The sequence below is a fragment of the Taurulus bubalis genome (genome assembly GCF_910589615.1).
Source record: "Taurulus bubalis genome assembly, chromosome: 18".
Classification (NCBI taxonomy): domain Eukaryota; kingdom Metazoa; phylum Chordata; class Actinopteri; order Perciformes; family Cottidae; genus Taurulus; species Taurulus bubalis.
In genome coordinates this window covers 7445272-7472497 of record NC_136606.1, presented here as the reverse complement: position 1 = coordinate 7472497, position 27226 = coordinate 7445272, and the positions used below count along the sequence as shown (strand labels likewise).

Below are 27226 nucleotides of genomic sequence, written 5' to 3'. Positions count from 1 at the left end.
AGGAATTATGATTGAAATAAATTATTTTTTATTGTTAGGCAAACTGTCCCTTTAATAGAGTTAGAGAGGTGAATAATGTGGCAAATAAAACAATAAGCACATCCTGATAGATGAGTCATAGTCAGAGAAACTTTTTGCACAAGAGAAGCAGTCAGACAAACTTCAGCACTGGATAGTGTCACAAGACAAAGCCAGATGTTGATTATAAAAATATGCATATTAGTTTATTTACTGACAACTTCTGTTGTACCTGGTTATGAGTCTGACCTCTGACCCTAACAGAGGTAGAGAGGATACACGTGGGGGGAAATAACTGATTGCTGTTGAAGGAGCTGAGTTGATTCAGACATAAACTTCTTTGAGAAACAGTCACATTTCAGCACTGGACAGCTCTCTCTCGTCCCAGCCGGGCCTCACGTGATCCTGTTAGAGTGACGTCAAATGTTGGCATTAATACCCTGTTCAATGGATTGTGTTTGAATCCAGGATTCATTTTTCTTCTCTTTTTTTTGTTGTTTATGACTTGGCTCGGGGTCTCTCATTGACGCGGGAGAACGATGCACTCCAATGGGTGGTGATGGTGGTGGGGGGGGGGGGGGGGGGGGGGGGGGGGGGGGGCAAGAAGGGGGGGCTGATGACGCAACCACCCACCTCCCTCCTCCAAACCCCCACCCTACGTGACAAGTGAAAAAGGCATGGCTTTCGGATTCATGAATAAAAAACCAAGGGGAGTTAAGTTCACAGGACGCCGGGAAGTTCTCCGCAGACAAATGTTTGGCGCTCTTCATGACCGAGCGCACGTAGAAACCCCCGAGAACTGAGCTGCGGGCGCAACTCGGAACACAACACAAGGAGACCGAAGAGGCGCTTCACTGAGGGACTAGAGGAAGAGGAGAGGAAGGGAGAGAGAGAGCGAGAGAGAGACTGAGATAGAGATCCTATCTCACTCTCCCAGTTGAGATCTTCAGCTGATCGCGTCTCACCACTGGTAAGTAAGCAGAGGCACTTTTCGGGTGCGTTTACGCGTAAAGTAGTCTTTTTGTTTGTTTGCTTTTAGGAACTCACAGGTGTGGTGTGAAATTGTACACCTGTTCACTCGCTGACTGATTTTTTTCGTCTTCTTTTCTTTTGCAGCAGGACAATGTCTAGTAAAGCGACTTTAGCCTTACTCATCTATGGGATCTTAATGCATTACAGCGTCTACTGCTCACCTGTGGGGCTTAGCTTTCCCGGTGTTAGGTACGTACACTCTTAACTTTTCCTTTCAGTGCCTCTTTTCAGATGTCGATTTCTATTTTATTTTTGGCTTGGCCAAGAGAACATAGTTGCACTGAGCAGCAGGGTGCAGACCACATCCTAACAGTTGTGTCTGAGGCGATAATAGCCTATTGGATCACTGGATAACATCATCTGACAGCCGATCCACTGGGCTGCTCGTACGGCGGTGATGTAATCCAGGCTACCGAGGCAGTGAAGTAGTGTCTCAATGTGTCCTGCAGCCATTAATCTGTTTTTGTATGTGGTTAGATCATTAAAATCTGACCTCGAAAGAAAAACGTTTTCTTTTAGAGTGTCTTTTATTTATTGCACAACACTAAAATACAATGTTTTGTGAATTTAAACTGTGACATTTCTGGTGAATTAACATAGAATGCTTATTTTTTAAGACATAAAAAGTGTCTAAACGAGTTTTTAACACATGTCAGATTGCACAATGTGTCGCTCGTGGCAGAGCTGAGGATTGTGAAAACGTGTCTCATCTTTTCAGACTTGACAGTGAGGTTTATGACGAGGATGGGAACTCGTTACCGTCCCTGGATTACGACAGAGATCAAATGGATGTGAGGAGCTCTCCGTCCGTCGGTGACGACGTCTTCACGTTGTATTACCCACCAGAGAAAAGGTGACTATTGCCTTGTTTTGTCCCGAGACATCCGTGTTGAACGTCTCATTGCTGTAGTCCTATTTCTGTCCACGTATCTTGTACGTTTTGTGTGAATCCGTGTAACGTATTGTCGAAATGTTGTCAGTAACTTTCAACACAGTGATTGTTATTTATTATTTCGAGACACGCAATTCATCAAAGACAAAAGTTAGTCTGTTTTCACTGGCGGGAGCCCAGTCGACTATAAAAAAGCAGGCTTTCTTTAAAAAATGATCATATTAAAACTGCAAGAGACTAGGGGAAAAAAATCAATGGAATCTGGCTGAATAATTCAGCTGCAAAACCTCTTAATGAGTCTTTGCAAATATAGTTTTTAGTCTAAAAAGTGTGTATGTGTCACAAGAAAATCGAGCACGAGGCCCAATATTACACCATAATTCATGTGTTAAGATGGGTATTTTATTTCTACAGTGCAGCTACTTGAAATTGTTGCCTCTCTTGCGCTGGGTGTGTGGTGATTTTACTGTGTGGCTATCTATCATCCCAGAACGGAAAGGCATGCAGACGGCATGTTTAATAAAGCCTACAGGAAAGCGCTGGGTCAGTTATCAGCAAGGAAATATCTGCATTCTCTGATGGCAAAACGTGTAGGGTAAGAACATCTTCTTGGTTGTCATCTCTTATTTTACACTGTTTTCTGTCTTATGTGCTTTTTTTTTGTTTCTTTGGACTGATCCTTTAATTGCTCATGATCCACGCTGTTATACGTACATGTGTCTGTGGTCCCATTATCTCCCAGCATGCAGCTCAGTCCTCTGCATCCGCCTTTATTAACAAGAGCTTGATTGATTTGGGAAGTGTGGTTTTCTGAGCCTGCTGCTGTGTTGTAAAGGTGCAGAGGGAAGAATGAACCCGCTCAAATTTAAATTTATTTCAATATGAATAATTTATAGGATGAAGTCCCAGTGGTTCCCGATGGAAGAGTGAGGGGGTGCAATTACTGAATCCTTATGAACAGGCCTGTCACACCTTAATGCAGGTCGAAATATGACAGATTGTCCTGGGGATGGGCTTTAAACAAAGAATTAACATGTAGCATACATTATAATAATTTAGCAACCTTTCAAGGTAAAATCTTTTACAATGCAAGTATAATCTAAGTGGTGAAATCAGATGATTTCCCCAACATTAAGGACACAGATTGTGTCTCTGCACAGCTCTGCAGGCTGATTTGTTCTAGACAAAATGGAGATCTGTGTATCTCTTTATTTGCCCTCTAAGATGATGACACAAAGAGGGTTTTTACAGCACCACATGCTGGGCATACAGGGGTGGGGGGTCATGTCTCGGTGTGATGATGATAGTGAACCCTCTTGTCTCTCGTGCAGCGGGGGGACGACGCTGGACGACAGCTCAGAGCCTCTGTCCAAGAGACACTCAGACGGGATCTTCACCGACAGCTACAGCCGCTACCGAAAGCAAATGGCGGTCAAGAAATACCTGGCAGCAGTCCTTGGGAAAAGGTATAGACAGAGAATTAGAAACAAAGGACGCCGGCTGGCATATTTGTAGCATCCTCCCTGTCCCCTCCTGAAAAAAAAACCACAAAAAAAACTAAAAAACCTTAAGTGTGTGCAGCCCCACATGAAGTCATTTTCAGATCTGAACAATCAGTGGATTGCTTTTGTGTTCTTAAACATGTATTTATGTATGAAGTAAGCCATTAAAATGAATATTTTGATAATAATATTGTTTTTTATTTTGTACTTAAAGCACTTGAGGACTCACATATCTACTTTGTGGACCAATTTTTGTTCATTCTAAAAAGAAAAAAGAAGAAAAAATAGCCTCTATTTATGTATTCATTGATTTATTTTTTTTAGACCTATTTATTGAGGGGAGACAATTGTTCACATGACGATATGCTCCAAACAGCCCTGTCTTTTAAACGTTTAGTGAAGAGATATGATTGTGAGGAAAATAAACTGTTTAAAAGACAATCAATGTATTGAATGCTGCTTTTTGTAAAGTGACATTAAGAGTTTAGTTGTCTTTATTCACAACAGCCTTGAAGACATAGGTTTTCACCATATCCTACAAGACATAGACTTTGATGCCCTCCCGGACGGGGATGAGCTTGAGGCTTTTTTGGGAGACTGGCTGAAACAGTTCTCTCACGAATTCCTGGTGAGTTTCGGGCTCCTTCCTGAGGCCGTAATCCTCGCAGGGGCGTCTCATGTCCCTCCCTCCTCCTCTCACCTTTAACCCTCAAACACTCTACGCTTCTTCTGCCTCATTTGTGCTCCTGTCTCTCTAGAGTCTCACACATTATGAATCCCTCCTAATCCCAAAATGTGGAGAGACTTGGCTCAGACCGATATGTGATACATATCATTTCTGATTTGTCCTCTTTATGAATGAAAGCATAATATTATGATGCCTATTTTTAGTAGATCTGGAGCCCTGTTGGCTTTAAACTCTTTCACAATGCCAGTTATCCATTTTTTTTAAATAAAAAATTGGATTCTTGAAAAAAGAAAAATCCCAAATCTGAGATGAGGACCAGAGCACTTTGAGGTTTTTCTTGTCCCTATTCCTTCTGCAGTCTTTACAGAGTGAGCTTACACCTTTGACTCATGTAAATCTTGTGTTTCTATCAACTGGGTTCTGCTGAAGGGTTTCTCATGTCTCTCTGCCCATATAATAAGTATCACTAACAAAGCACCTTCAGGCAAATACAAAAAAAAGCATAAAAAAAGAAGAAATGATACTTGATACTTGTTACATGGTGACTTATCCATCGATTTGTTCTTCGTGAGAGACATACGAGGCAGATTGAACTCTTGTGTTTGAACCTTCTGGGTCTATTGTGCTTCCCTTTTCTGTCACGTGAACCAATGTAAAGAAAAACTACAGTAGACTGCATGATTAAAGTAATTGCACTAGCCATCTGTGCATCAGACGACTCCAACTAGATGGTTTTGCTTGCTTTCTGACTACTGCAAACATACATTCCTGTCTTTTCTGGATGTTGTTTTGTGTTCTGTTCTTACATTTCTACACAAACTGTATGTTGAACTTTGCCCTACTTTGAAGAATTATCTGAATGTACTTTACTGCTGGCAAGAACCTTAATCTCAATGTCATGCTTTATCTTTGAGGCTCTGTTACTGATTTTGTAACAAGGTGTACATTTGTTTATGAAGAAAACGTTTAAAGAGGCTTAACTGGCTGCTATAGTTGATATAGTAAAGAAAGAAAGAAAATTTAAAGAAGAGGAAGGATGAGATGCAAGTAAACAAGAAGAAAACACAGTTAGAGATTTCAAGAGAAGCAAATAGAAGAAGCAAAGAAGTTAGTGAAATCTACAAGATAAGAGTAAAAACGGACTGTAAACCAATCACATTCCGCCCGTCTGCACACTTCTGACCACATTTGAGAGGGAGAAATACATATTTTGCAGAAAGAGCGAGTTTCAAAAACAGCAGGGTAAAAAAAGTTCTTCGATCTGTGTTTACTGTATCAATCTTTCTTTAATTTTGCATTCTCCTCTAGGCTTTGTGACGCAGGAAGCAGTTTGAGGCTGTGGTGCCTTGCATCGACTTTAAAATCGCCATGAATCACAGATGGCTATTTAGTGGCCCTACAATGCTGCACATCATCAGCTTACATTTCACCCTTTTGTTGTTGTTTTTGTGTTGCACAGGCGATTGATAGGAGCTCTAGAAGCATCCTGCTTTAAACGTCAAGTGTTCCCGCTTGCACTGCTTTCTTTTGCACTTTGTTTTTAGAGCACTTAGACGTAACTTTTGTGTGAAAACAGAGGGAAGGATCAGTTTCCCGCTCTCCATGAAACATTATATGTATGATAATGAAAGCGCCAATAGCCTTACTAAAATGAAATCATCTTCAAAGATATATATATATATATATTTACTGTGTAGAAAGTGAACATTAGATTACTACTTCAAATGCCGATCTGCAAGGGTCAAGTCAATAAATGTTTAAAAAAAAGTGTTGTAAGATTTGTATGAATAAATTTTTCTAAACAACACAAATTTCGTCTAATCTTTGAAGCCAATATCACCATAAGTCTTAAAGATAAGATGCTTTTAAGAGGAGGAAAACGAGTAACAAAGACCAAACTCATTATAGTGCTGTAATGGAGATGGACCCTCCCTTGACAGGCTTAACAGGGTGTTACATAAGAAAGAAGAGATGAGAGAAACTAAGAGGAAAAATCCACTTGTGGGCAGCAGCACAGAGGGAAACAATTAGAGGTATGAAACATCAAAAAGACCACACACACTTTCAGATAAGACAAAGCAACACACCGCAAATTCAACACACACACCAACTACAGAAAGACAGGATCAAATTCGTGGTGAAATAACACAAATACGACGTATCAATCCCTTCTCTCTTCATCGATGTGGGCGTTGTAGCTGTCTGGACGGTCAGCAAACTACAAGATGTTGCAGAATAAATAAGAAACAAAGGAGAAGCTTCGTGATCCAAATCTCTGCCCCCATTTCGATGATGACTCAGAGGCTTTTGGCGGCGAACGGTGACACCAGTTGGCTGGGTGTCTACCTCCCCTCGGGACAGCATGAGTAAGGAGACGTGGGAGGGATCACCCCGTCCTCTACACAGACTGCCTCGCCGCACTTTGCACCTCTCCAGGACTTCAGCGGTCGCCACCGAGGGCCCTGCCGTACTGGTGGAACAGTTGGCCGCTCTCAACACTGGCACATTCACTTTGTTGCCAAAAACGACTACGGCGAAGCGAAAGAGCTAAAAACATGCTCATAAATGAGGGGATGTATTCAGATGGGAATCTTTTTATGTCGAACATCAAATACTTTGGTGCTTTGGGAGAAGTCATCTTTCCCCAGCGCGCCTCCACATCACAAAGTAGAGCGAATGCAGCTTCATGCTGTGGCTTCAATGGTTATATAAAGTTATGCGTCTTCTTATTGGCTGTTCCTGAAAGTTGCAGCAGCCCTCTGTTATTTTAGAGAACAAATAGTCAATTCATCAAGTACTAGATTGGTTAGAAAATGCATCTGCAACTACTATGATAAAATGATCCTCAATGTATGAGCAAAAATTAATATTTCCTTATCATTATAGGCTTCTGTGATAATAAAGATAATATTTTTGGATTCAAATTTGATTCACTACCCTGCACATCCCCTCATACTACATATTTAAATACACTTGTCACTTTCACATTTCACTTTAAAGTAGAGTAATCTGTTTGTCTCTGCACTTTATTTTAATTATATATTCTATTGTAAATGTAATTGTAAATTGAACATGCTCCTATTTATTGCACTGTGTTTATTGTTTAATGATATGCACCATCCACCATGACACATTCCTTGTGAAAACATATGTGGCAATAAATGGTTCTGGTTCTGATTCTGATTCTTCAAAGTGACCGCAATAGAAGGAGACACGACGACATATTGCATGCCGTATTCATCGCCTTGTATCTTTGCACATTCACCAGGTCTGGGTGTGTTTGCAGCAAGCAGTTGGAGACTCCTCTCAGAGTGTGGCTTTAGCCTTCAAAGGGTTTGCCTTTACGATCCCTGTGGCGCAGCGGCACACCTGTTGAGATGCACGGATGCAGAACACGTTTTAAAAAACAAGCATGCATTCACGCTTCAACACTGAAGAGGTGATACGGAAGAACTAAGCCGGTATTCACACAGGTTTCAGAAGAACGCCTATAGTGTGCACGCCAGAATTTAATAATAGCTTGACACGTTAGCTGACATTTTATATAGATTTCTCTGTCTTAACTGTTTGTTTCACTGCATTATCAGTATCAATTTACCAGATATAAGCCTGTTCCCTGATAGAAATCTAGCAACTCAGAGTCGGAGCAGGATTGGTTCAACGCTAAGTTAGCTAACTGCTGCTTATTATGCTGGAAAGCATTAGTCTCTAAGCTCCTATTGATTTCCATCCATAGGCAGGAGCAGGATGTTAAATATACAAATAACATTCTATTATTAAAAGTGAAATATTGCTGTAATAAAACGATACAAATGTCAGTCCTGTTGAGACCCCATGGGACTCTCACACTGTGGGTGCAGCAGGTGGCATTTAGAACACTACCACCCACCCAATAGCCCTCCACTTCGTTCCTTTCCTCCACAATCCAAATTAGATCGAATGACACGATATAGATCCCTCATATCTCATAATATATGATAATAAATCCCCACAGAGCATTGAAGGCTTGTCTGTACATTCCATCTCTGCAGACTTGCCCTGAAATCTCTTTAAAGGGCTTCCATTGCAATCGCATCACTTGTGACTGCGTGTGGTCTCACACTGGGATGTTAGGTATGGGATGTCAGGGTGAACCGGCACACAAAGCCCACCGTGTCTCTCCCTGCTCCCCAGTGTGCGTAATAACCCCCTCTCAGACATGATGGCAGGGCTTTGATTTTGTGGCGGTGGCCTCAGCTCTCAGAGGAGTGCAGAGAGAAGATGATCAATGGGAGTGATCTGATTCCTCGGGACGTGCCAGACCCTTTCTTAACCCGGCTAACCCAATCAGCCAGTGTTGCCAGGCAACCAGTCCCAAGGGGATGCGTTGGGAGTGGGCGGGGTGCCGGAGGACTTCCCGGGCACCCAAAGATCCCGCTGGATGCATTTTACGCAAACGGTTTCAGTCTCAGCTATGTTGTCTGTTACTGGCTGATGCGTTCTCAGAGAGGAGAACAGAGGTGGAGTCATGTGTGATTCATTAAAGTGCACAGATGTAAATAAATACACTGACAGGCAAACACAGGTTGTAACTAACGCCTTCACAAATTGAAACACACAGCTCAGCTGGAGGTGTTTGTGACAGACAAAAATGTGCTGAAAGTAAAAACTATTCTACAGTTATAGAGGATATCTACAAAAATGCAAAGATTTCGACGAACAAGATGGAGACCCTACAGCCATGGAAGCAGCTCGGTGAGTCCGAAAGAGGTCAAAGTATCCTATGTTTTATAAGAAGAAAGCAACGCGATGCTAGCTGTAGATTTATGTGGCTGTTTAGGAGCTAAATGCTAACGTCTGCAACATGCTGATGTTTAGCACGTCTAATGTTTCCCGTGTTCACCATCTAGCGTAGATAAGAAAATAGAAGATATAAAAAGATACAAACACTATGATTTCCCAACAAATATATATATATATCCAAATGTATGTGGTGCCATTGTTCGATTATTTGTTTCTATTTCAGTCAAATCCAACTTTGCTGTTGGCAGACTGCAGCCTGACGTACTGTCTCTCTTACACTTCCAACTCGTACTCCACAACCCAAACTCCAAGCAGCAACCCAGGATCCCCCCTGCTCCTCTGGGGGCCGTGTGAGTGACAGCTTTCTGGAGGGGGAATCCACATGAAACCCTTTCATCAGTGCCGCCTCCTGGGCCCTGCTTGACTGACTGCAGCGTGGTGCAAAAGTTCAGCCATTATGGAAAGCTATTGCTGCATTCACGTTGGCGTGCTGTTTAATATAATGTCAGAAGATTTGTTTGTTAGGCGAGTGGAAAGAATCTGATTTTGGGTCCGTCTTCTTCCGCCTTTCGAAGGTTTATTTTTTTCATCAGTGTTAATTGGGTCTGATGAGGTTTTGAGCAGTGCTGGTATTATATTTGTTGTATTGAGGCGGTGAGTCGCCTGATTATATTCATGAGAGAAAATTACACAACTTGTGTTCATATCAAGGTGAAAAAGTCTCTGAAACATTAGCAACTTTTTAAAGTTATACAATCTTTAAAAAGAAGATGCTTTTCCTCTTACGATTAAAACGTTGGTAGCAACAAAAAGCGCCAGTTTGTTGACTTCTGTCTTCTCTGTTTCTGATGCTACTTTTACTCAAAACAAGGATATTGAACTTCTTCGGCAAAACCTCAGATAGTGTTTAATGACAATTATTAAAAAAAATATTTCTTGGAAGAGATTGTGGTTATGACATAAGGTATGAAAAATGATTAATATCATTTGTGTCTATATTATGGTTCCAATACTTTCAACTGAAGCTATTGGCAACTTTTTCCACGAACAAATTTAACCGTAACTGTGCAAGAAAAGGACAAAAATGTGATTCATGTCAATGTGACAAAACCTTGACACTGCAGACTCAAACTGTGAGGCTGGAACTGTTGAATCACAAATGTGCATTCTTCCTTCTACAAAAGTGTATTTCCCATCAACAAAAGAAGGCAACCTTGCTCAATTCAGTATCTCTGCTGTCTAACGGACATAACTGAGCCAGTTTGCAGACTTTTTTACCTGAGCTACAGTTAAACGCAACACGTTGCCTAACTCACGTCCATTGATACGTGACGCACATGTGAGGCACGAGCTCGAGACAGAGGGAGCAGTCAGCATATAGCAGAGGCATTTCCTGTAAAAAAGAATGAATGTGGGTGTCATTTGCAAACAGCATGTCGACGTTTGCAAAGTGCTGCGTGAATGAGTCCTAAACCCTGGAAATGAGTCAGTGTTTAAAAAAAATAAATGTATTGGCTTTTGGTTATCTGAAATAAGTTCAATGGTTGACATACGCTTCAGAGATTGTAACGTTCTGTTCTACAACATAAAATCCGTCAGTAAATACCCCGCTTGTAAACTTTATAGCTTTTACGTGTCTAAAAAAAGTGTCTAAATGAGACGACAAAAGTCAGCCTCGTTATTTACACGATCCTGGTGTAGCAGAAATACACTTTAATTTCAACTAATTCCATTTTTGCTTCAAAAATCACAAAAGTGGTGTTCATTTGTGAAGATTACCTTGCTGAACCAAACATCTGAGTATCATGCATTTTTGTTTGCTACAGAGCTTATTTTCTGCAGTAATCCAAAATCCAATGGAAAAATCCAATTGGCTTTTGGTCGAGGGAACCAGCGCGATGCTAACCTTCGGGCTTGGCTTACAAAACATCCGACACTTGTTGCCACAATACATACACTCGCTTTTTACTCATTAGATTACAGAATCGTCAGTGAAAGATTAAATATAAATTGAGCAGATTGTATTGAGCGTATGTTGGTCGTGGACATCATGACGAGTGGATGTGTGGCATTTGATAAAGGACAAGCAGCTGGTGATTTGTTTCCAGTAGTCTCAGTTACAGATGTGTGTGTGTGTGTGTGTGTGTGTGTGTGTGTGTGTGTGTGTGTGTGTGTGTGTGTGTGTGTGTTTTGTGTCTCTGCTCTGCAGGGAATAGAGAGAACAGTTATCAGCACACCTTGTTAAGTGGTTGGAATTTCTGCTTCTTATCCCACCTTTCTACCCACATCTAAATAATGAAAGAGTTTTATTTCCATATTCTTTTTAAACCTGTTCATCTGCAGCACACACCCATCCCTTTTTCTCCTGTTCCTCCTCCACCTTCCCCTCCCTCTGTGGACACCGTACAGCACATCAGAGCCCAATTAGCATTCTCCTGGCTCAGACGTCATGGCAGTCTGGGTTCAGAGGCCGGAGGTACGGGAGCATGTACCTAGATTTGGACTGAACGCTGTACTCATTATTGGGCTGTCAGCTGACCCCTGATGTCATTTCCCTCACATCATTAGAGATACGCACTCGCGCACCGGCCACCGCGCCATTAATATGCATCTAACTGACGTCACGCTATCGATCCATCCATTAGCACGACGTAGTACCTCATGAAATCACCACTGAGAAAGGACAGTGGCTGTAACTTTGCAAGAATGCAGCATGGAGAAGGTCACATACACTTTGGGAGATTTGGCAGATATGTACACAATTAAGTCACCCACCTCTGCACATTACGGTATATGCTCTTGCCCACTGTTTTAGGAGGTCACAGAGAGAACGAGAACGAGGCTATAAAGTGTCTTGCTGTGTTAGTTTTCATATCTAGACGTTCATCATTCACCTGACACCAATGAGACGGTGGTAATAAATCAGTGCAGCTGCTTACTCTAAATCCTGCTAAAGATAGAGGTGGAGTTAATTCATCTCACTTGTGCTGCCGTGGATATACCTGTCTTCTGTTGTTGCAGGAGGTACATCACAAGCAGAGATAAATCATTTGCTACCGACCAGAATAGAGCATTCAGTCATCTCTTCAAAGAGCGCCTCACACGGCAGCCGATTGGAAACAACGACCAAAGTATGAAATAAGAAAATGATACTGGACAGAACCAATGTGCTGTTGTTTTGTGGGGAAAGCTTTGGTTAGGTACATAAGCTGCCTTTACTTTTTTATTTTGTAACTTTCATAATGACACAAAAAGCCAACTTAAGATAAGATAATTTAACAATTATCAGCCTCGTCTTCCAAAAATTCTGTTGGCATTAAACAAAACTGCATCGTCAGTTACATAAAATATGTTTCCTAATTTCTTAAAGTGTAATACAGTCAAGGTGGATGGTTGTGTCAACAATGGACTTTCACCAAAGAGACCGCTGTTTGTGTCCAATGAGAAAACAAAAAACATTCATTTAATTTGAGTAACTTAAAAAAAAGTAAAGAGTTATTGAAGCCAAACCCTGACGTCTGTACCTTGTCGTACACATCAACCATGTTTTTCAAACTTTGATTAAAATAGGTTTTACTCCAAATATAATTAAGGATGCAGTTTAATTGAATGGGAACGTAAAGGGGGCGGGGTTTGCTCTGTCACCGTTGACCGACTTGTTTGCCTCAAATTGGCTTTTCAATGGCGTGCAAAGCTTTCAGCTAAATGTGATATCAGATACAAAATACAAACAAATTAGTATCATGGCAAAAACTAATTTTAATTCAAGATTTACTTGCTGGCTTTCAACAACATGTTGCGATCTTCAGCTGCAAACCTTTGCGCTCAACATTCAAGCCAAGATGGACAATAAATCCTAAATCTGCTCCATGACAACTGAGCAAGCAGCCCAGTGAAAAGCTAGAAGGTTGCTAGAATGTTTTTTAGATGCTTCTCTTTACTGCTACTTATTGCTTTTTTGCTACCTCTTTAGGTTGTTAGGTAGTTGTTGGCATCACAGTTTTTGTGTTTCTGACCACCGAACAAAGTCCAACCCTCGCTCTCCTTTTAGCTTTGTTTTGGTCTCCACCACCTCCTGATCTCTTCAGCTGCTAAATGCTCCACTACGTTCACCAGCCAGTCGTTAACTTTATCAATAAACATCTGCTGCTGGGAACAACTCTTTCTTTCCTGAAAACTAAAACTTCCACCAGGAGTCTGTTCATTCCTCTTACTCCACATCAATACAGCCGTTGCCCTGGCTTGACATTTCCAGAAAGGCTCCTGCTGTTCATCTTCATTGGAGATTTCCTCCTTCAGTCTTCCCAGTTGCCAAAGCGAGTGGCGGCCTAACAAGATTTCATGGATTCTTTAAACCCTTGTGAACGGCCACCTTCGTAACAGCTGATGAATAAGAAAGGTAATTAGATCTGACTGAAGCTTAAACATATTTCTCAATGAGCTACATCACCATTCAATACAATTTGCTTTGTGGAAGAAATTAATTTCCTGCCACACATGATTAAACAGCTTGTTCTGAATAGTATCCTGTTAAGCAAATGAGTCACGCTAATTTTTTTGTTTTTAATATCCCTGAAATACCAACATGCAGTGGATTTATTTAATGAATGAGTCAGCAGGTTAATGACCACAAATAGCAGTGCCTTAGATGTTGAGTCTAATTGGCAGCTTGACCGCCAATTAGCAACTAGCTCACATTTTGTCAATTAAACATTACATTGATAACCTCTGGGTGCTTCATAAAAGCAGCTTTTTTTACTCAGCCACGGGCCTGAATGAGTGTTCCATCATTCATCTCCTCCTCTGCCTGTTTCATATGTATCTTTAATATCTCCAGTTACTAAAATAGAGCCTCTATCTTTAGCTGTTCACGGTTCATCTTCGCAGACAGTGACTGCTCCTGAAATAAAGTCTCTTGTCTTCTCTGATTCCTCCTGAGGTAATGCTGAAAAGCATTGACATCATCATTTTGTAGCTGATAAATTATGCCAAAAATAAGATTTCACAGATGTGATAGAAACACAGACAGCAGCTGCAGACTTTAAGGATGGAACAAGTTGTACTCCGTTGATAAAATTTATGATTTCCTGGAGCTAAAAGTCTTGAAAAATGCATGAGGCTCGCTTATTTGTCCCCTGCATGTGCTGAAAAATCACCGCAGAGCAACAAACAACCCTTTATGTCAGAATCAGCACCATTACTGTCTGACAGGGAGCCGCAACTGCTAAGCTCTGAGCTTATTAAAAAAGACTGTGCGCACATCCGCCGACGCCTCTGAATCATTCAGCAAAGCCTTTTTCTTTAATGTTTGGAAACATGTGGAGGGGCAACACTCCTGGGTATCATCCTATGTGCTTTCTGTTCTTCCTTATGTCCTGCTGCTCCATTCCAACCTGTCTAACGAAGCCATATCTTTGTTTTGGCGGCATCATCGATTGCCACTGTGACTTAGAGAGACTCACGAAAGAGACGCTTCTTAGACAGACGACCACATTGCGAAAGACGTGAAATAGCATATGCTGTGAAGAGAAAGTGGTAACATTTGTTTCAGTCGGTGTCTTTTAGATATTACTCTGAAGATTGTTACTGAGGCTATAATTACAAGGCCTTTCCTCCAGTTCGGGTATAGGATTCAATGAGCAACATTTCTAATAGTTCCATTATGATAGACGTTGATTTGTCTCTGGAGCGGCTGTGGTTGTTTGAGCTAATTCACAAAATGTAATATTGCTATAATCAAACTTTAATTGAACTGCAAAAATAAGAAAATCTAGATTAAACCTGGAAAGTTTTACTAGTTCAGCATGTGTGTTTTTGAGACGGATCCAGTCCAGCGTTAATGACAACACTGGTGAATCACAACTGCTCCTGACCATCACATCTAATGTGCATCAGATTAACATCAATAAGATTCAATTCGCGAGACCAGTGTATGGGATACTTTGCTTCTTTTATGCCCAGTTTGAGACACGCTTCATTCGTGCTGTACAATCCTGTCCAGCAAACTATCGTTTAATTCTTACCAATGAGTCCTCTTTAAGATAAGATAAGATAAAATAAGATAATCATTTATTAGTCCCGCAGTGTGGAAATTGCCGGATTACAGTAGCAAAAAAGTTGTTTGGTCGTTCACCAAAGCAGAAATTTGTAGTTTACATTGCACCCACATTCCATATTGTAACAAATCATATTAAAATCATTCTTTATTCACAGTGCTAAAATGCAGAAAGGCAGGGGTTGGGACAAGTTGGAGACCCTTGAGACTTAGTTCTCTGCAGCCTCTCAATTTAAGGATTATTACCATTCTTTATTACCATAGATGCTTTTGGTATGGGTGTCTCATACACGGTGCCTGAAAGCTATACAGAGCATGCCGAGTAAGGAAGTGTCACCTAATAGGCTCACCGTCAATCATCTTCTACATACTCGCCATGTTTGTGGTAATGTTGGTTCTGACGTCATGAAACTTTGGACATTTTGGAGCAATTTCCACTCATTAAACACAAAGGTCCCACCAGCTGTCATTCTGACCCGTAGTTTAAATTACACAGCATTATAATGGTTCAAAAAGGAATAATGGGGAAGGCTGTATTATAAGTCTCAGTGAGCTTGTTGTAATTATGTCAGAAACCTTTCTTCATGTTTTATTGAGAGGATGCAGCACCAGATGAGTGTTTTCCTCTTCGCTCTCCTCTCTGTTTTGAGGACTTGCTCATTATTGGTCCATTCAATGCAAAGGGTGTGATGGTGTCAAATGAGATTTGTCTCATCATTGCAAGAAGTAATTGGTCCAAGCTCTTTCTGTAATTTACTCTCAGCCAGCGCCACATTGCTTTATGGTGAATAATTGCTCCTGTCTGGCTCTCTGCTGTTACGGGCAACATGAGTGTGGAGCTCCTGCAGCTGAGAGGACGGAGATCCACAATCAACAGGATTTTCTAATCTGCCATGAGGTTTTGTTTGGAGCTGAATATCTTTTTTTCTTTTCTTTTTATGACTCATTTTATTGATTGCAGAAATATGAGACGACTGTCCGAGAATGGGTAAATATTTGATTAAGTTATGAAAGGATGTATGCTTCTTCTTCTTGCAGGGTATTACTTGAATTTAAAAGTTCACTTCTGGCAAGTTTGTATTGATGAAACTCCTTAAACCACATCCTGGCCTTTTGGTGATAAACAATGATGCTGAATGATTCAACAATCTCATTTAATGCCCACAATGTCCTCATAAAACAAGCTCACAGCACTATGGATAATGCAGGCGCGCAGACATTTAAATAACCCAGTACTATGGTGCCTTTTCTCCCCACAGAGCCCACGTAAATCCCCTCACTGTATACTGATGAGCGTCTTGCTAAAGTGGGAGAATATTATAAGTTTTTCTCTCTCTTGTAGATAGATTAATCACCATATCTGTACACAAAAATAAAATGCAATTTTGCTTCCTTCTGTCTATTTAACTGTAATCTATTTTATTTTTTCTTCGTTTCATTTGGCATTTTATTAAAACTGAGAAAATGTTTCATTTTTCAAATATATGTATACAAATTGACATTCATTATTAATACAAATGATGTTATTATTAATTAATATCTGCTATAAAGGATCATCTATGAATGCCCAAATTGACGACGCATACATGCTTTCGTTTTCCGTTGAAAAGACAAATAGAAAACGACTATGGTCACAGTTATATCTAAACTGTTGCCTCATAAATACAAATTAATTGTTGCCTGTGTCACATGGTCTTCTTTATCCTTTAAGTGGAAACTGTTGATGTGTTAGTGTGACTATGTATTAAACTACAACATATTTCACTGTGAGCAATTTTGAACTTCAAAAGACTTTTAAAATACAGTTAAAAAGTGAAAGTTCCCGGGAAAATAGGGTCTAAATGTCGATAGAAAATTATATATATATATATATATATATATATATATATATATATATATATATATATATATATATATATATATATTGTACTTCTCTTCACTGGTGACCAGTCGTCTTTTAACATCTTTTCAACGGTAAAATGCTCACTGGGAGTTGTCTGTGCTTCGCCTGCAGGCTCATTTGTTCTGAGCTTCACGCTCGAGGCTCTAAATGTCTTTTTTTGTGTTATGAAAAGCTTTAAATTAGGTTTTGAGACAATTACAGAGTGAGAGAGAGAAAGAAGGGAAGAGAAGTTAGACTATTGCAGACACTTTTTTTCTGTAAGGTATTAATAATAGTCATTTATAACATTATGCATGACACAGCAAAACTTTGACACATTTAGTACAGACATTTTGTAACTTGTGTGAGTCATTTCTCTCTCTGTATCTATGTGCGCAGGACCAGGCCACTCTGTCCCCATTTTATTTACATATATAAAATGCCACTGTTCATATCTCTTCAGTTAATATAAAGTCATTCAGAAAAATAGCGGCTAATGCTTCCTCAGGGATTCTTTAAGTTGAACTTGAGCCTCATGACATGCAGTATAGTCAAAAAAACGACGAGAACTTGAGATGTCTGGGCTCTTCATGTTTAGAGTTGTTCCTCATAGACATCAGTCTTGTGGGGATTTTATTGATCTGACAATCTGTGGGTAGGCAAAGGGAGTGAATGGTTAAAAAAATGCAACGGAGGGTGATCAATATTGTTTTCCTCGTCTCAGAAGATGTCAGGCTGGACCCAAACACGCGTCAGCAGGTGAGGAGCAAGAGCTCAGGGATTTATTGACAAAAGAATTTCTTAAATAAAAAAAATGGTGAAACTCATTACATCAAATAATGTGTAAGGTTTAATAGCATAAAAAAACAAACAGAATCCTCTTTCAGGAATTGTTCACCCCAAATTTAGGGAATCAGAGCACCCGAAAAGTAGGTCTACGGACGCAAATTACTCAAATTTGAACTAAATAGTTATATTGATTCGTTTTTGTTAATTTTATAGTGATAATAATTGCATCTCATCATTTTAGAGCCTACATAAGGATTCCCTATGGTTACAGTTAGTTATGTAGGTTAAATTACAATAATTGCAGTTATGCTCAGAGGTGCAAACTTTCCTGAGGAAATGTGTTCAAATAGGCGGTGAAAGAACAATCCTTTTAAGGACGTCATTTCACCGGCGACTATCGTCTTTTTTTTGTCTTTTCAACGGAAAAAATGCTCACTGGGGAAGTCAAGTGCTCTTTAGGAAAGCACGAAAAACAAACGGCCAAGAAATGTTGATTACAATCGTATTCGTGAGACCTTTCCAAAGAAACGTAACAATGTTGAAAATGCATTTTAGTTTTTTTGTGGGTGTCGTGCTATTGTGTCTCTTTGACACCAACAATGTGAACATGCCATGCTTTGTTATGTATGTACCCCAGGACGACTTCCAAAATACATCTTCCACATGGCTATACACTCGCTCTTCTCTAAGCATGTGAGGCTGCTGCTGTCATTTCTAACCCCGGAGTAGTGCTGACCTTTGAGGGCGACACGCAAGATTTCCATCATGATGAAAACACAGTTGACGGCGTAGGTGCAGAGATATTAGTCAAACAGATGTTTGAAAAAGTTCAGAAAAAAACTAAATAATGCTTTCAGCCCTACGAGGAAACACATTAATTCCACTTGTTTACTTGCGCATAACAGCTCATCACCAACGTGATACTTAATGGTGCAGGCTGACGGGAACAAACATACTTAGTGTCAATGGTGCTTTTTTTGTGCTTTATATAGATGTGAAATTCACTGAATAATTACATCTCTAACAGCGAATGATAAATATGTTTTTTTTAATGTCTGTAAACACCAGAGACATCAGCGCAGTGCTCCAGGGTGGAGGGAGAGACAGAGACATGGCCGGGTTCTGACTTTTAAAAAGCCTGTTAGCGTCTTCATTGACGGGAGGGGCAACCTGGTGGTCTGGAGCTGGTGGGGGTCAATGTGGATGGGGTCAGGACTGTCACAGCGTCTTTCAAAATGACAGTAAAACTTCTGTTTGCCAGGCGTAAATCATTCCTGGAGTGAGGAGCTTTGGGCTCTGAGGCCTCTCCAGACAGAAGCAGAGTCACTTGCTAAGAGCCGGTGTCGCAGTTTCTCAGCGTAAACTGTCTCGAGCATCTCTCACCGACTTGCTGAACCTGTATTTATACTTTTTAAACATGTCCTTGTCCCCACTCCTAAATGCCTTTTGCAACGGTAGCTGTCCGTGTTGGGCTGTGAACCAGAGTTTGTCGTTGTTATCCCTTGGAAAGTGAATGTCTAAGGGGCTAACGTTGACTACAAAACCCATAAACTAATCAGGACCTAAAGCCGATGCTAACGCTTGCTGCTCTGGAAATACCCAGAAATCATGAAATCTTTAAAAAGAAATCTGTGCTTGGTGTGAAACCACTTTCAAAGTGGTTTCATTTATAATAAAAAAAATAAGAAAAGCACGGCAAACACTAATGCGCCAAATTAAGCCTTATAAACTTCCTGAAGTCTATCCTGTATGTATCGGAGCAGGACTTTCTACTGAGCAGGAGCCTCACCTTGCTTAAGGCCACAGAGGGAATGGGCCCTCATGGTAAATTGATGGCTTTGGCTGCGATCAGAGTCCTTCACAGTCTGCTAGAGGTGTACATGCCTCACAAAGTTCTACCTTAGGGGTAGGATTTAAATAAAAATGTCATAACTGATTTAGCGATAAAACATTGTTCCCATCTTTGTGACACGCCTCCTTCTCTGTGTGAAATAATTTGGCAGGTTTTTTCACAATGAGGTTCACCTCTGATATGACATTGCTGCCTCTCGGAAACAGTACAAAGAAAGCTTCATGTGGGGCAGCAACTTGGAGATGTGATATTAATATATCCTACTCAAAACTTTGATAATTACTTTTAAACTGGAAGTACAGGCATCAGATAACTAAAATTGCCGATAAGCGTTCATATCATTTCAGAGGCTCCCAATCGGTTTGAGATGAACTATGTCAGAACAGAAGGTTAAATGAAGGAACAAACTGTTCACATGAGAGCTCATTTCTGAGCTTGACAGCTGTGATTGACAGTTTTTAAGTTTCCTTTGTGCCCAAAAAGTTATTTTTGTATTGCAAACCACGGTGCAACGGCGCACGCTTGAGACGCGGCATTAAATGTCGAGAGGAAACACTGATCCTGTGCCTCATTAGTTTGTGTTTTTATCTCATTTTTAAATGTTTTAAAGTCTTTGAATCTTAGGAGGTCAAAGAATTAGCAAGTAGCAGATTTGCTAATTGTCTAAATGTGACATAGATTTATGCTGCGGTGTTGTTCTCGAGGGTAATTATGTTAATAGAAGACTTTGCAATAGAAGACTTTAATTACAGTTACAGATAATTAGGCAAAGATGTAGCCGCACTGTAGTAATGTTGAACTACTCCTGTATCTCTGGAATAATAAACATTTTCTTCTTCTATTCATGACTTAAAAATGACCTATTGATTAATAAACAAATTGAAGATACTTAATTGAGATAGTGAGACATGGAGCAAAGACACAAGACATGATTAGATAATCGATGCTAGAATACATCCAGAGAGGCAGAGCTGCACCGTTCCTCATGTCTGTCAATCTCGGTAACACTTTGACACTTTTATGAGCAACACATCTGTTCACACGCCTGATGTGTTCATGGTTGCCCCCGGCGATGCCTTGGTATCACTTACTGCATGGATCAGGTGCTCGTGGAGCCGGATGAGCGGCGGTGCATTCCCCTGATGGAGAGGTGAGTGTGTGAGGAGGGGCTGGGTAATTTACTCATGTCCATTCCTTACCTTCATTAAAGCTTGAGGAGCGGACACATGCTCGCTGTCTGATTCCTCCCGTCGATCACCGCGGTGACGGGACAGTCGGTTACACTCCCTCCTCCAATCAGAGTCGCCGATTCCTTCACGCTGCTCTTTAGACGAGGAGCGTGTCAGGTCTCATCTGTTTCATTCCCCGCCTCATTAAACTTGTTGAAGAAAATTCATCATAATCCATATTTCCCCATTTCTGGGCTCTTGCGTGTGCGCTTTAGAAGTAAGCGTTCATTACTTTGCTGAGTAAATGCTATTGAGTGTGTCTGACCCACTCCATAATATAATCAGAATAAGTATTTGTCTAGACGATTGAGAGCCACTGAGATATAACTGTTCAGTTTCGACAAATGGCACAAAATGAAATCAGATTGGCACAATAGATCTTGAGTGTCTCTATAAGTCAAGGATGCTTCTTTGTTCACTTCCTAGGTCCTGCAGAGGCAAGGCGTCTTCTGAGGGGACACGTTGGAGCACTTGGAGGCGGTATTTATTTTGTTTTGGACTTTTCAGTACGTTACGAATACTGATTCTGCATTCCTGAAAACAATATACACAGATTCCATTGAGACTCCAATGGAGACTCCATTGAAAAACGCAGAAATAAAAAAAAAAATTGGGACACACACTTTCACACATTCAACTGAAACAAAATAACACTCATGTTTGAATCTTTTTTCTCTATTCCAACAATCCCCAACTCGAGTCGAGTTGGATGTGAAAATGTGCTTCTCCCCTGTTGCAGGACACCTTGTGCTAACGTTACAGGGTTAGCTCGCTGAATACAAACTCTTGAATTAGACCTTGTAGATCTAATATGAGGAAAGGTTATCTCCTCAAATGTCTTCAGAAAACAGATTTTGGTGGACTGCTGATGTGAAAGCATTTTTTTCCCAAACGGGGGACAGGATTATGGGAGATTTAGGACACGGAGGATACACTAATGCATTCTTAAAAATCCTTTGAATCAAGGACTCAATCCTCTGTGAAATTAAAAGGATTCTCGACATTGGAGCAGTGGAAATTCAGCCGCTGAAGGATCCTTCCATGACTTTGAAAAACATCCATTCCCACCCGAGAGTTTTTGGTTGTTGGGGAGAAAATTATTGTTTTCTGTTCTTGTCTTCTGTTTATCATTCTCCACTGTTAACAGTCTGCACATTGAATTGAATGAATGTTTGTACATAACTGAATGGTTGTTGTGATATAACAGACATCACTGTCTCCAGAGAACATTGACAGACAGAGAGTAAACAACTAAAGGCCATCATATAAAGAACAGAATGTCCACAATAAGGTCCCTGAAGGACGTCTGGTTGGATTGTTCCATATTGAACCAATAAAACCTTCTGTTACGGTTAATCATTCCCATCACAACATGAAGTTTAACAGACTTCCTCTGCCTGACAAATATCCTACTGGGTTACACCTGAGAGTGATACATTGCTGGTGTTATATCCTGCCCCATCATACTGTTTTAGCAGGAAATGTGTCACATTAAGGAAGCATGATGCGCTAAAATTATAGTTTCATTGTTAGCTCAAAATATAATAATGTCAGGGTGTTAAAAGTGATTATACAATAGTAGTTAATACACAAACTAATGGCTCAAAATGTCACTCTCATCTTTTTGCCCTCCTCTTGTTTGATGGATATTTATTGACTATGAAAGACTTCTCAATTTCGCATGGTGTCAAACGAGAACCAGCTAATTAGAAGTCAGCGTGCATATCAAATCGTGATCAGTCCTAAAACCAGGAGAGATCCTGGATCTCTTTTGTATCTATTTGGTTAACATTGCTTCCTCCAATATCAGGGAGTGTTGAGTATACAACAAAACATATTGTACCCATACTATGCAACATTTTTCCCACACATCATGTTATACATAATTCAATACCATAGTGCTGCTGAGGTCTGTTGGCCTTGAGGTTGAGCTGGCTGTCAGGCGGAGGAGGCGAGAGCTTGATTGGAATCAAGGCTCTGTTGGTGGAAGCCCCAGCAGTGACAACAACCACAGGAGGCTAATTGGTCGTTGCCATTTAGCACATGGTCGGTCGAGGTGGATGGATGCGTTTCCCCATTTGCTTTGACTTCCAGGTTTGCATTAAAGAGCAGAAGGTATTTCCATACATTCAAATCAAGTGCTACTAGATGAACATTCCTAATATTCTTATTACGCAGCCTTCTTTATCTGTTATTGCAAGTATCAAGGAATTCATTACATTAACAACCCCCCAACTAAGGACAAGCAGTCAGGCGGTGGTGGGCTTGTCCAAATCAGATTGAAATTGATATTTTCGATTAGACTGGTTCAGTTTCTCGGCGCACAAATCACATTGCACAAAAGACATCTGGGTTGGGCTTGAAATAAGTAAGTAAGCATGTCACACACGTCACTAAAGCAACTTCAAGAACAGCAACAATGCTGGTACATCAGTCTTGAACACCGGCCTCCTGGTTGCATGCTGTGTTTGTTTGCTTGACCTCATCCGAGTGCAGCATATTCATGTGGATGCGTTTGCATTGCAGTCAGTGCAGACTACACGGGGTACACGTGACACGCAAAAAGGAAGGAAGGCACCCAGTTATTGCACGGAAAAAATAAACTCACAAATTGTCGTATCAGGCACACGCCAAATAGTAGGAGTGGACTCAGACACAATCAGTGTTATCTGAGTGCTCCTGCAGTTTGTGTTCATCTCTGTAAAATCAGCCCTTATGTACTGTACAATCTTTCACAATGTACATTTCAGAGCTGTTCGGCTTTGACCTGCTGGCATTTCTGGAGGCAGAGCAGGACAGATCAGCTCTCCATGCAGCCTCCCTGCTGGGCAACAAGGATCTCACTGAGTCATGTGTGTGAGTGTGTTGGGGGGTGGATGTAGTTTCCCCTCATTGTCACTAGTTTCCACCGATCCTGTCATCCTCAATCAGCTCACATGGAGTGCCTGAGATCATTAAATGCTTGGTAACTGCAAGAACTCCAGAGCCAAAGATCAGGAAACAAACTGTGTGTGCTGTAATGATGCTGCTCTACATGTCAAATCATAAAGGGGAAGAAATTAGAGATTTTCTCCACCTTCATTCAATATTTAACAATGCCAATCCTCTGCTGGTGCTCTGACCTCTGTGAGTGCTGTGCAGCGATACACTCCTAATATAATAAAGACATATGGTTCTGCCAATCTGCAAAATATTATGCTTTCTTCTTCTGCACACGTGTAACAACTCGCACTAAAGTCGTATGTATCCGCTGTGACATTGCATGGAGAGAGTGGTGGTTATGTGTTATACTATTTCATCCACTGTTGCCTTATTTCATCACAGAAATTGTCAATAAATCTGTTGAGGCTATTTATTTCAGAAAACCTTCATCGTTTCATCATTTACTCAAAATTTCATCAAAGATGTAATCACTGTGAGACAGGATTGTGAGTTTAGAAGTCCAGATTCCCAGAGGTGGCATGACGAACACCAGTATGTTTTCTTGTGTTGCATTTTTGAAACATGTATCCCTCACATTTTGTTTTATTTTTACATGAAAGAAGGAAGATACCACAGAGAATAAAACCCCGTCACAACGCTCCCATTTATCCTGATGATGAACACACCTTTTCTTATGGTACAAATTATTCCATTTGGTTTAAAAAAAAAGAGAAAAAAAGGCTGGAAGAAGCATGGCGTCTCATTATGTGTGAAGAGGAATAGATGCCAGTCTGTTCTCTCACACTAAAGTTCAAACAGCACTCTCTTTAATTAATAGATCACCTTTTTTTAGACTGAAGCCTGGAGATACATGTTCATGCTCATCTGCAAACACTGCCATGCATTGCACCACCAGGAAACTTAAAAAGACTTATAAAACAGTTAATGGCAAAGTAATTTAGCCTCTCAACAGATAAACAAGAGAAACGATTAGTGCAGTTGGAGCACTTGTCTGCTTTGCGTTTGTAGTTACTGTTGCAACCTTTACTCAATGTCCAGGAGAACACAATGAGTAACATAACAAGTTTACATTTGCAAAAATGGGACCAAAATTACAACAAAAAAAGCCTGCAGAAACACTTTGAGTGTCACCATTTTATTATTCATATGAAAATTATTGACAGAGATAAACAAACTGAAGTAAGGCATATATATATATATATATATATATATATATATATATATATATATTTATATTTATATTTATATATATATATGTGTCAGCACAAACAAAAGATGGGTTTAACAGAGCTGTATCTGGGTAAAACTGAGTTTCACAAATTGATGTGCAGAAGTTCAGCGGTGAGCTCCTGACTCTCAGAGAGAGAGAGAGAGAGAGAGAAAGAGAGAGCTCTCTTCCAACAGAGCAGGAGTTATAGATCATAAATTATACTCGCTTGCCTCTCCGCTGCCCCAGTCTGGCCTCGCACCTAATTGCTATGTCAATGGAATTATTATTATTATTATTATCATTTATTATAGGACCAATATATGATAACATGTCATTATATTATTATTACTATTAGGATATTGATGTTGAAGCATACATTTCTGTATTAACACTGCGACAATTCCACTACATCTTTTGTCTTTCCACCACACATCTCATAGACTACACACACACACACACACACACACACACACACACACACGCACACACACACACACACTCTTATCGTTTCATTACCGACATCAATGTAACTGCTTTGTCTTCATGTCTGTCTTCCATGTCCATGTCACCATAATGTATTTTCAATTTGGATTAACTTTCAATAACGACAAAGAACGAGGTCATACAACAGCATAAACGTTAATTGGAATACTCAAAAAAATATTCTGATAGAAATGCATCTCTCTTGTAATAATTTGCAATCACATTAAAATGTATCAAAGAAACATTTCCCCTGTGACATTAATGCTTGCCTTGGTCAAGTATTTTGTTTCAATAAGCTTTGTCCACCTGCCGCATTTCCAGCTCATTTGCAGCCCGCTACTTCAGCCCGCTACTTCAGCTTGCAGTGAGCGAAGCACAATGGCCTCATGGGAGAATAAGAGACCCATCCGGGTCTGGGAAGGAGGTGTTGTTGCTTACTGATGAACACCAATTTGCATGAATGTACTTTCCATCCAATTTAAACCTGTAATGTGAGGAAATATAAGATGTTGCATGCTGTTAAATATCTTGAGTATCTTTAAGAGATTAATATTGCTAATATGTGTGTCAAAGAACAAACCTCCAACCTGCATTCATTCTTAATATCCGTCGTTACTATTTCTGCCGATTAGCCACGTTGGCGAACCTCTTTACTCGGTGTTAGGCTCGGCCATGAGATTCAACACCTCTCAGGGAAGACATAAGTAACCAATTAGCCAAGAAGTAAAGACTGGAAAAGAAAATAAGACACAACACAGTCAATTAACGTGCATTTACTGATGTAATGACAGCATCATCCCAATAAACCCACTCACTCTCATCCATTCAGTCAAGGCCGACCGCCCTCTATCGATCTGACCGCTGTAGAATGTTGTCCTTTATGGGACTGTGCTTTCACTTTCTGAATGGATGCAGTGCAGCAACAAACTGCAGAAAAACACTGGAAGAATAAAGTGAAAAGGTGTGCGTAGGAGGGGACACTGAAGACTATCTGCCTGTATCTGTAAACGATTGCTTAACGTTCACTAAGGAATTGCTTTAAATTGTATATATATACACAACATAATATACTCCTGAAACCGGAACCCTTGAGTGTATCGCACACTCATGCACACACACATACACACACACACACACACACACACACACACACACACACACACACACACACACACACCTCAGGCACCTCAGGCATTGTTATCAGGGTGGGGGGCAATTATGTCAGCCCTTAGCACACCGAGGACATCGCCTCAGCTGACAAAAAGTTACCTTTTGTCTGCCAAAATCTAGAAAAACATAGTTTATTTGAAAACTGCATAATAACACAAACAACAAGGATTTCATTGGTGTGGTAAAATGGTTGATTGTCGGATACTTTTTAATACTTAACACAAGGTATTGGTGCCGACTATAACACTTTCTAACACATTGTATTGTCTTGATATAATCTTTCATATCAGCATTTCAACTGTTTGCAACCAACTCTTGATTCTCACCTCAATTATTATAATCAACTTACCTGTTTTAAACGTAAAACACCCTTTTTTCCGTGATTTGTCAACCTGCTTCATGAATTAACAGAACAAATGTGGACTGAATTAAATTATATATGATTTAATACTCCCATCAACTTGAGTCAAAGCCGAACCATACAGGCCAAAAGAGCTTTGAGTATAGAAGTAATTAATATGAGCAGGAGGGACAGATTATAAAGAAAATCTGGTGGCATAGGCTCTTTAAATGAGTTGGGTGAGCACAGAGATGGAGCTCAGGTGTGTTTAGTGATTAAAAAGCAACAGCTGAGCTCTCTGATCACGGCCAGAGCTGCAGTGAATTCCCACTCTGTTAATTTGATGATGCTGGAATCTG

At 40.3% G+C, this 27226-nt stretch overlaps 1 protein-coding gene across 1 annotated transcript; it reads left to right on the top strand.

Moving 5' to 3' along the window:
- Window positions 1-856: 856 nt before the first annotated feature.
- adcyap1a (adenylate cyclase activating polypeptide 1a) lies at window positions 857-3730 on the top strand. Its single transcript, XM_079234429.1, has 5 exons — window positions 857-988; window positions 1135-1239; window positions 1769-1903; window positions 2433-2537; window positions 3274-3730. The coding sequence occupies exons 2-5, from the start codon at window positions 1142-1144 to the stop codon at window positions 3455-3457; spliced, it is 522 nt and encodes a 173-aa protein (XP_079090555.1). The 5' UTR covers window positions 857-988; window positions 1135-1141; the 3' UTR covers window positions 3458-3730.
- The last annotated feature ends 23496 nt before the right edge of the window (window positions 3731-27226 follow it).

Excerpts from the sequence above, each read along its gene's own strand:
- adcyap1a (XM_079234429.1), top strand. The coding sequence starts at position 1,142 with ATGTCTAGTAAAGCGACTTTAGCCTTACTCATCTATGGGATCTTAATG. Across the intron at positions 1,240-1,768 it reads CTTAGCTTTCCCGGTGTTAG|ACTTGACAGTGAGGTTTATG; the intron begins GTACGTACACTC and ends TCATCTTTTCAG. Across the intron at positions 1,904-2,432 it reads TATTACCCACCAGAGAAAAG|AACGGAAAGGCATGCAGACG; the intron begins GTGACTATTGCC and ends CTATCATCCCAG.